General features: G+C 52.3%; 1 protein-coding gene across 1 annotated transcript in view; it reads right to left on the bottom strand.

Annotated features, from left to right (window-relative positions):
- Positions 1 to 3,683, bottom strand: part of KRT80 (keratin 80) — a 22,683-nt gene extending 19,000 nt beyond the window's left edge. Inside the window, exon 1 of the mRNA XM_006883851.1 lies at positions 3,344 to 3,683. Within this exon, the coding sequence (XP_006883913.1) occupies positions 3,344 to 3,643 (300 nt within the window). The 5' untranslated portion in view covers positions 3,644 to 3,683. The remainder of the gene's footprint in view (positions 1 to 3,343) is intronic.
- Between the last annotated feature and the right edge of the window lie 5,903 nt (positions 3,684 to 9,586).

Here is a 9,586-nt window from a genome sequence, read left to right on the forward strand (position 1 = left end):
CCTGCAGGAGGCCTCTCCCTCTGGGAACAAAGGCCGGGGAGGGCTCCTAATCCCTGCAAGCTGTGAGGTGCCAGGGAAATTGCATCCAGCCTATCAAGCTGCCTACCTCCCATCACTCATTTTTCTTTCTCTGTTTTGATTCTTTCTCTCCCCTTCCCTCCCCTCCTTCCTTCACACAGTGGCAGCTCTAGGAGAGGCCTCAGAAAGCCAAAGATGCCTGGTTTATTCCCTCATCCCTCCTCCTTTTACAGATGAGAAAATAGAGGCCTGGAACTCACTGTGGCCTAGCTGTATGACGTAGGGCTGCCCAGCTGAGAAGCAGGGTCAGGCAGGCAGGGTTGTGGGGGAAGATGTACTCTTTTAGGCTTGGGAGCCTGGCCGGGGGGCCTCCTTGAAGTAGGAGGTTCAAATACAGCAAAGGGTGGTCAGATCCCTAACGCATGACACCTCAGGTCGGTGAGTCTGCATAGTGTGCCTCTGGGCATTTGGTCCTTTTCTTCAGGTGAGGGAGGTATTTAGTCAGAGGTTGGCTTTGCCCAGAAAGATCCCCTGATTTGTGCCTTCTTGCTACAGATAGCAAGAAGCTCCAGTGACTTCCTAAGGTCTCTCAGGCTTAGGAATAGACATTGTCCCTGTCCCTCCTTCTCCAAGCCTTCCACTGGGTACTCTCTAAGGTCCTTAGGCTGACCTTGGGAGGGCCCTACTCCTGTCCCAAGTCCATCTCCTCTGCCCTCTGTTATGAAGGGAAGAATCCAGGCACAACCTTCTCTTGGTCTCCCTCTCCTAAGGACCCCTCTTTTTGCTATTTTCTCTTCACTTTTTCTCCAGCTTCACAGGCCCTTCCACTGGTCATCCTCAGAACACAAACAGACCAGAGAAGAAGAATCAGAGGCACAGATAGGGTAAGTGACTTGCCCAAGGACACACAGCCAGCTAGTGGCTGAACTAAGACTGTTCAGGACCCCTCAGTCATTTTATGAGACACTTCTCCCTGCCTCCTCCTTGAAGCTCTCAGCACTTGTTTTTGTCAGTGACTCTGAAGGCCAAGAAGGGAAGATGGGACAAGAGTGTCCCTGTACCTCTGTCTAGAGCCCTCAACCCTGCAGGCTTTAAGGCCTTTTACGTCCCATGGGGACTCCCATGGGGTACTTACTGCCTACCCATGAACTCCAGCCATCTTTCCTCCAACAAGGCCCTCTCCCTCGCCTCTTTCCTAGGCTCTGTCTAGAAGGGACTCAGAAGTTCAAGAGTTCCCTGGACGAGGGCCCATTTATTTTCTTTTTAACAAATACTTGTAAAGCAATTACCATGTTCCAGGTGGTTCTAAGTGCTTTTAATAAGGATCACATCTAATTTTACAAGCCCATTACACCCATGGACTGCAGTCAGAGGGGTAAATGATTTTCCCGAGAACATAGCTGATCAGCAGAATAATTGGTAGTCAAACAGAGTGACCCCAGATTTCATACCCTTAACTGCTGCATGCTTCACCTAAGCCCTCAACAGCCTCAGAGACAGGGAGGAACATGGCACCAGCAAATAGCTGATCAGGTGGGTCAGCTGGACTCTAAGGGGCAGCACCCCAGTAACCAGGCCCCCAAGATGGTTGGCACCAACCGCTCTTTGTAATGCCACCATTCCTAGGCCAAAGCTTAAGGGCTGGGAGGTGCCCATCCTGTTGAAGGTTTGTAAGGCATTTCCCTTTTTCCTGGACATACACAGGACCTCTGACCCAGGTCGATGGCCCTTTGTGTGCACATCCCTGCTGTCCCCAAGGCACAGGCACAGCGTGATATCAGCTCTGGTGTTGGAGGAAGAAGGCCACTCATCAGAGCCAAATTACATAGCTCAGTAAAGCATTCCTTTTAAGGGATTAAACTGGGTTTGGAGAGGAGGAGGCTCTGCAGGAACCTGCCTCCCGATTGTGATAGCTGCCGGGCTACTTCCTGAGGGAAAACCAGTATGGCAGTGAGGGGCTCTGGGGTCAGGGCTGGGCGAGGGGATGCTGGCTGAGGTTCACGGTGGTCCTTCTCCACCCTCGGGGGCTCCAGAGGTGGGTAAGGAGGAAATTGGTGCGGGCATGTGAGTGGGAGAGGAAAAGTAATGATTCCAACTGCAGAGTCTACTAAGCTCAAATCCAAACTATCACACTTGCCAGCTGTGTGACCTTGGGTAACTTTTTAGCCTCTCTGGTCCTCAGTTTTCTCCTTGGCAGATTCAGGACAATGTTAGCCAGAGTGTTGCTATGTATGCTCAATTGCATCACATTTGTAATGTTTCTGCAGAGAACCAGGCATGGGCTGATGCTCAAAACTGTTAAATTCCTTTCTCTGCTTCCCTCTCAGCCTCTCTCCAGTTCTCACTTAATGTGGAGAGTGGGAATAGACAGAGGAGCACAGAATCTAGGAGGCCATGGTGCCACCGAGGTCTAGGCCAGGGCAGAAGTGTAGCCCTGGTTTCTGGGGGAAAGGTTGAGTTTTCCTCATCTGTAAAATGGGTATAAAATGTCTATTTTTATCAGGTTATTGAGAAAAATAGAACTATATCCTCCTCCACACAGCAGAGTCTGGTACATAGTAACCAAATGATCAACTGCAGCTCTAATGATTATTGTTCTTGGGTAGGGCTGAAGGGAGGAGAGCTGGGAGGATGGCCAGTAGAGGCTTTTAGGGAGAGATGGGTGAGGAGCAGTATGGGGAGGTGGACGGAGCTGCCCAAGGCACTAGTCTTTGTGCTGAGGTGCAGAGACAGCATGTGGGCTGTGGGCAGTGGGGCTAGGAAGCATGGGGAGTGGGATTTCAGGGACTCACTCCCTCTCCTCCTAGGGGTGGAGCAGTAGGAAGCAGGCAGCTTCTATCCTCTGCATTCCTATCTCCTGACTTGCCAAAGCTGCATCCTCCTGGAGACTGTCCCTCATACGCCCCCTCCCTGAGCAGAGCTGCCTCCAGAGAGATGCTGCCGGGTCGGTGAGCTGAGGGATGAACGTAAGGGTGGATTCCTGGAAAGTCGTCTTTGCTGCCCATTTGTCTGGGTATTAGAACCCACACCACGCCTCCATCAACCCGTGATCATACTGAGGACACTTTATGCTGATCCATGTTTGGGACTGAGGCTGCTGGGAGGCCATGCCAGCATTATTATCCAGATGCCTCTTTCTCTCGCACGTGCCAGGATAGATCGGAAACACCCCTCCACATCTGCTTGCTCAGAGTAGCCTGGGGAGGCCCATGCTGACTCCCCATTGGCTGGGAGCAGGGGTGGGGCGAGATGCTGAGGAATACACCGCATCCACCTGCCTAGCCCAGCAACCCTTAGCTTGGGGATCCCCTCCCCTTCTGCTCACCTTGCCGATCAGAGAGGCGAACTTATCATTGAGGATCTTCATCTCCTCCTTCTCCTGGTTCTTCTGCTGCTGGATGGCGGGGTCTACCTTCAGATCCAGGGGCACCAGCAGGCTGGGGTTCAAAGTCACTTTGGGGATGGTGGCAGTGGGCCGGCAGCCCGTGAGGCTGCGGGAACTGAAGCCTGGCCCGGGGCTCCCCCAGCTGTCCCATCCCGAGGTCCCAGGCCGGGGGCCGCCCGCTGGGGTCACCTCACAGCTGCTGAGGCTGCTGAAGCCAACGACACAGGAGCGGCAAGCCATCGCGTCCCCCGGCCCGGGAGCGGGGAGGGCGCGGGCTGAGCGAGTGGCCGAGCGAGAGCTGGTGGCTGGTTCTGGTCGCGGCCAGCGCAGGCTGGGGACTGAGGAGCAAACACCTGTCGTACAGTGCTCATTAGCCCGGGAGGGCGGGGCGCCTCCCAGCCCGACCAACCTGTTAGATGATGTGGCTCCCCGCCCCTCCCCCGTGGCACCAGCAGGCTTGTTCTCCCCAGGTGGGGAGCTGCCTGCACAGGGGGCCCGCTCACCGCCTCCCCGGAGCCTCAAGCCAAGCCAGACTTGTTGGCGGTGGGGAAAGGGCTGAGGCAGGGCTGGCTGGGTGGGTAGGGGTGGTGGAGAGGGACACGAGAGAGCAAGGGCCGAGTCAACCAGGAAAGAAAGAGGAGAGAGCGCGCCTCTCACTGCAAACCTCAGCTGCATACCTGAAGGCTGACGTAACTGCGCTCACATACTTCTGGAAAAGATGAGGCAAGAAACAGCCCTGAGCTGAGTGTAGGGCAGCCGGCCTGGGCACCCTGCCAGCCTGGCATCGGAAAATAGCTCCTTCATTATTTATTTTCTAGGGGCCGCGAAGTCTCCCAGGCTTATCTTCCCCTTTCCTTTCTTCCTTCCTTCTTCCTGTTGTCAGGTTGGACCATCATTCATCCAGCACCTACTATGTGCAGCTCACTGTCTCAGGCTGGAGGGGTAAAGATGGTCATTGCAGAGCAGAGAGCTCTTGGTTTTAAAAAATGAGAGCCAGGCTCCCAGCTGAGCTGTGTGCTCCCTGCTGGTCAGGCCCACTCTGGTCTTTGTTTGTAAAATGAGGGCAACAGCAGCCACGCTACTGGAAGCAGTGTATGCTACACATGACACAAAGTTGGCCTAGGTAAATGGTGGTTAAGATAGGGTGCTGACCTCTGGCCTGTGTCTCTGGGGAAGCTGGGCACCCAGTGAACTGCCCTTCTTGTTCAAGGGCTATTGGTAGGAATATATCTCCCTCTCTCTCCCTGCTTCCCAACCCTGTTCCTCTCTTCTCTCTTTTCTGTCTTTGAGCTGATATATGAGGTAGATAGAAATAGAGAAGGCATCATTTTTCTCTCACAGAAACATTTTGGAGAGGCTTCAGGTTGTCAGTAGCCTAGGACACCCCTCACCCGTTCTCCCTGGTCCTTGAGACTCCTTTCCACATCTAGAGGCCTTCTGGGTTTGTTGGAAGAGGGGCCAACTCTAGCCTCTGAGCTACATACATCCTGCTATGAAAGCTGACAGTCTTGCCAGTGCTGAATGGTTCTAGAGTCCTCTGTGAACTAGGCATGCCACTCTGGGCTGAACAGTGAGACGTGGTCCCAGAATTGGGGACCACCTCAGAGAGAGACACTGGACTGGGAGGGACTTGGGTGAAAGGGGTTCTGGCCCTATCTGGGGCCAGAAGAGCCAGAGCTCGAGGGAAAAGCCACTTGCTGAGTTAGAGTCCACCCACAACCACCATGTTTCTGGTCCAAATTTTTTCCTCCCCCTGCCCCACTAGACCATTTTGGCTCACCAGGATGTAGAAGATCTGGTGGGGGGCGTAGGTAGGTTGTTGAGCCGCTTCTGGGTGACTAGGTCACTTCTGACACATATAGCCCCTCCTCCACTCAACACCCACCTGCATGGCTCATCTCTGGCTCCCAGTATTTTTACTCTGACCTGGTATCCTAATGGCATGTGGTCAAACATAGCACTGTGTTTTCCTCCATGCCAGCTACCCCTCTGCTCTCTGAGGAAGGGAGGGAGCAGGGAAAGGCATCTGGATCTGCTCATGTCAAATAACAGCCTATGTGCTCGGTATGTCCCAAAAGCTTGATGTATCTCAACAACCACTACATGCAGTAGATGCTTTGTCCTCAATACCTCCAATTTACAGAGGAGCAAATGAAGGCTCAGGAGGGACAAGTGACTGGCCCAAGGCCACACGACTTCCTCATGATAGACTCAAACCCAGATAGCTGGAGTTCGGAAACTTTACTCACAGCCCTTAGTTTTGTGGTCTCTGGAAAGTGTTATTGCTGTTTGCCGTCAAGTCAATTCCAATTTATAGAGTAGACCTACCCCATCAGGGGAGCCAAGTCTTTTCTTTCACAGAACAGCTAGTGGGTTTGAATCAATGACATTTTGGTTAGCAGATGAGTGCTTTACCCATTGCACAACTAGGGCTTTTTCCTGAAAAAGGTAGTTGAAGCTATTTTCTTAGTTGTTGGGGCTCAGAGTAGGGCATTTCTGCTCCTGAATTTTCTTTAGACTGGTTACCTAATTCTCACAAGAACTTCTTTCTGTATATGTGTGTGTGTGTGTGTATATATTTTTTTTTTCTTATTTTGTTTCTTTTGGTGTGATAAGTATGTAGTTAAGAAACCATTTACCATTTCAACAGTTTTCATGTACAGTTTGGTGACATTTAACATGATCCTCATTGCTGTTTAACCATTAGCCATTCCCAAATGCGTACTTTCTCCTAAGTCTGTTATTCCTTGCTGATCCACTGGCTTCAGTCAGTCTCTGAGTTTTGACAGGTAATGGCTAATTGCCAAGTCCCTGGCTTCAAGGCTAGCTCTGCCAGGCCAGTCTCTGGGGCCTGACCATGGCCCTTCCTTGGGAGTAGCCTTCTCTTCTGGAGAAGTGGAGAACATGCTGGCTAGGCCTCTGACTTTAGGGAAGTACACAGGGTCCTGGCCTGCTTCTCTCCCTCCAGCTGGGGCTCTGACTTTAGGGAAGGATTCAGGGTCCTGACCTGCCTCTCTCCCTCCGGTCTGCAGAGTCTCCTTGGGTGCAGTCCTAGAGGTGTTTTTGACAGTAAAAACCCTGGCTGCCAAACAGGACCAGCCAGCGAAAAAGCCCAAAACAAACAACTCCACGGAACCGCCCAGCCCTACCTCCGTCTCCCCTTTGCCGCCCCATGCCCCTTCTCCTTAGCACCACCCATGACTCACTCTACCTCTGACCTGGCGTCCTTGGGGTCTCCTACTCCAGTCACTCACCTCTGAGTAAGGCTCAACCCCTGATGGTGAGAGCCCCCACCCTTGCGGAGGACCTGACAAGACCCTCTTCTGACCCAAGTGCAGAGCCTGGGCTGCCCAGGGACTTGGCCCCTGCAGACAAGCAGGAAGCCCATAAGGGCTGGGAGAATGATGGGAGGGCATATCTGCACACTCGAATGGTCCCCAAATCTCTCCTGGCTGTGCAAGGAAGCACACCTGCTTGCTACTCCGGCTGGAGGAAAAGCCTGGCCTTGTGGCAGCGTGGGGGACTCCAGCTGGAGACAGTGTCTGGGCGGCTGTGTCCCTCCGGAGCCCTGTTATCTCTGATCCCCATGTGTTCCAGAGACCGAAGCCTTCCATTCTGTGCCTTCCTCCACTGTCCTTGCGCCCTGCCCTGGATCTCTGTAACTGGCCCAACTCCTCCAACCTCATTGCCATTGAGTTAAAACCAACTCTCATGCCTCTAAGGAGTTTTCTGGAGCCAGTTTCTGAGGCATTCAAACTACCAGAGAGGCTCAGCCTTTGTGTTAGCAGCATGGCTGCCTGTGGACTGGGTTACCAAGCACTCCATTCTGTAGTAGGTCAAAACTCTCAGGCTCTTATTGAGTTGGAACCAACTCATAGCTCTTCATGCAGTGGGTTTTTGAAGGCTGTCAGTGGTGTGGGAGGAGCTTGTCCATTTTCTCCGGAGGAACCACTGGTGGATTTGAACTGTGTACCTTTGGATTGACAGCACAACTCCTTGTCACAAGCCACTAGAGCTCTGTAACTGGCAGCAGGATGTAATCCTGATCACCTGTTGTTGTTAGGTGCTGTCGAGTCAAGTATGTCTCATTGCAACCCTATAACAGCAGATCTGAACTCTGTCCTGTCATGTGCCATCCTCACAATTCCTGATGTTACTGTGTCAAGCCATTTGGTTGAAGATCTTTCTCTTTTGTGGTCCCTCCACCTTTCCAACCATGATGTCCTCACCAAGGAACAGCCTCTAGTAGCAATATGTCCAAAGTATGTGAGATAAAGCTTTATCATCTTTGCCTCATCACCTGTTTTTTTTTCCCTTGTTGTGTACTGTCGAATCAGATCTGATTGGCACAGGAGGAGATTGCCCCTCCTTCTCCAGGAGAAAATCTGGTGGTTTCGAACCGCATGCCTTCGGTATTGCAGAGCAGCTTCTTGTCACTAGGATACCAGACCTCCCTGACTGATTGCCTGTTGTTGTTGTTATGTGCCATCAAGTAGCCTGTGATTCATAGTGATCAGAGGAGGGAAAGGCTTGGATGGGAATGTCCAGATACCTCTGGGATTTGTCCTTAAAAAAGCAAGGGACAGTTTTGGATCCCAGAAAGTGGAAGCTTACTTCAGCACTCTCTCCTCTTTCTCTTCTGCTCTCGTGCCTTCTCTCCTCCCTTCCTCTCGTCATCCCTCCCACCTCCGATCTTCCTCTTTCCTTTGTGTGTCTTGGCTGTCCTGCCTATCTCCTTCAACTTCCTGTTTGCTTGTCCCTCTCACTGTCTCCTGCCTATTTGGAGTTGGAATCCTGGCCTGAGGCTTCCCAGTCTCTCGGCCCTGTTGAAGGAGAGGTGTGTGGGTTGCCCCTGCATCCTGGTAGGATGGCCTTACAGGAATGGCATCCCTGTGTCATAGTTTCAGTTTCCCTTCCTTGTCCTGCTCCTCATTTGGCAGGTCTGGGGTAGCAGTGATTTCATACATATTTATGGGGTGAACGGTCCAGTGAGCACATCTCAGCCTGCCTTGGGCTCTACGGTAGAGTGTGGCTCTTGGTAAGATGGTGGGGACTCAGAGCAGGGGAAAGAGGGAAGGGTTTGGAATGTGAAGGGGACAGTCTTAGCTTTACTCCAGGTCATGGTGGGAAGGCAGGGCCACTCCTCCTGGAAGCCTTCTCAAATGACCTGCCTGTGGTCCAGCCCATTATCCACTCTCCTTAATACATGTCCATGCCTACAGTGTTTGCCTGGGCCAGTGTCTCTCTCTGAGGAGACTGGAAAGTCCCTGGCCTCCTTTCTTGGAATCTTCTCCTTGAGCAGAGTTGTTTTGAAGCCTACATAAAAGCTAAATTCTGGGAATGGGGTGGTTAGAGTCCCAGGCTAAGGGCTTTGAACAACCATGGAGTTTGCTCAAAGAATTCCTGAGTTCCAGAGCTGGAGATTGAGAAGTTGAGTGTAGATTTGCGAAGGGCCAGGACCAAGAAAGAGGGGCTACGTGAAGTGAGTCTCCTCCTCCAGAGACAGGTTATGGAGATGTAGAGGAGGCAACTGGCCCGGGGGAAGATGTTGGGGACACTCTCCCATGGGGGGGATGCCTGAGCTGGGGCTAGATGAAGAGGAAGGTTAGGTATGGAGTCTCAGGCTGGAGTAGCAGCAGGAGCTATGGAGTGAAAAGCTGCTGGTGTGGAAGGGTGACCAGACCTGGTATCACTGGCACACTGGAGGTGCTGTGTCACTCAGACAGACATCAACGACATCTGGTATCCAAGGAAACTGCAGTTACAGCATTTCACTACTTTGCATAAAATCCTTCAGTGGTTTCCCTGGGATTTACAGATAAAGGCCTAGAAGATTCCCTGAAGTGTCGCACAAGATCATTTGACATGCTGTCCGTCCGTCTCTCTGCATCCTTACCCCTCCGTACCCTCCCTTTCTGCACAGCTCCTGCCCTCTCCCATTCCCACCAGACCACATTTCTTTAAACACTGATAGTACCATGTATCTGTCTTGTTACCTTGAAGCCCTGCCAGGCACCCTGGCAAACACGGCCTCACCCGCCCTTCAGAGCATGGAATCTTTCCCTCTATAGAGTTGTCTCAATCTACTTCAGCTCCAATCCCAGTGCTGGGTAGACTTGGTCATGCCCTCCTGGGGCCTCCTGCCAGCTCCACCTTGTCACAGTGGCTATGGCCTTAGATGGT

This window comes from Elephantulus edwardii, unplaced genomic scaffold (assembly GCF_000299155.1).
Source record: "Elephantulus edwardii isolate Elephantulus edwardi_28Jun2011 unplaced genomic scaffold, EleEdw1.0 scaffold00030, whole genome shotgun sequence".
Classification (NCBI taxonomy): domain Eukaryota; kingdom Metazoa; phylum Chordata; class Mammalia; order Macroscelidea; family Macroscelididae; genus Elephantulus; species Elephantulus edwardii.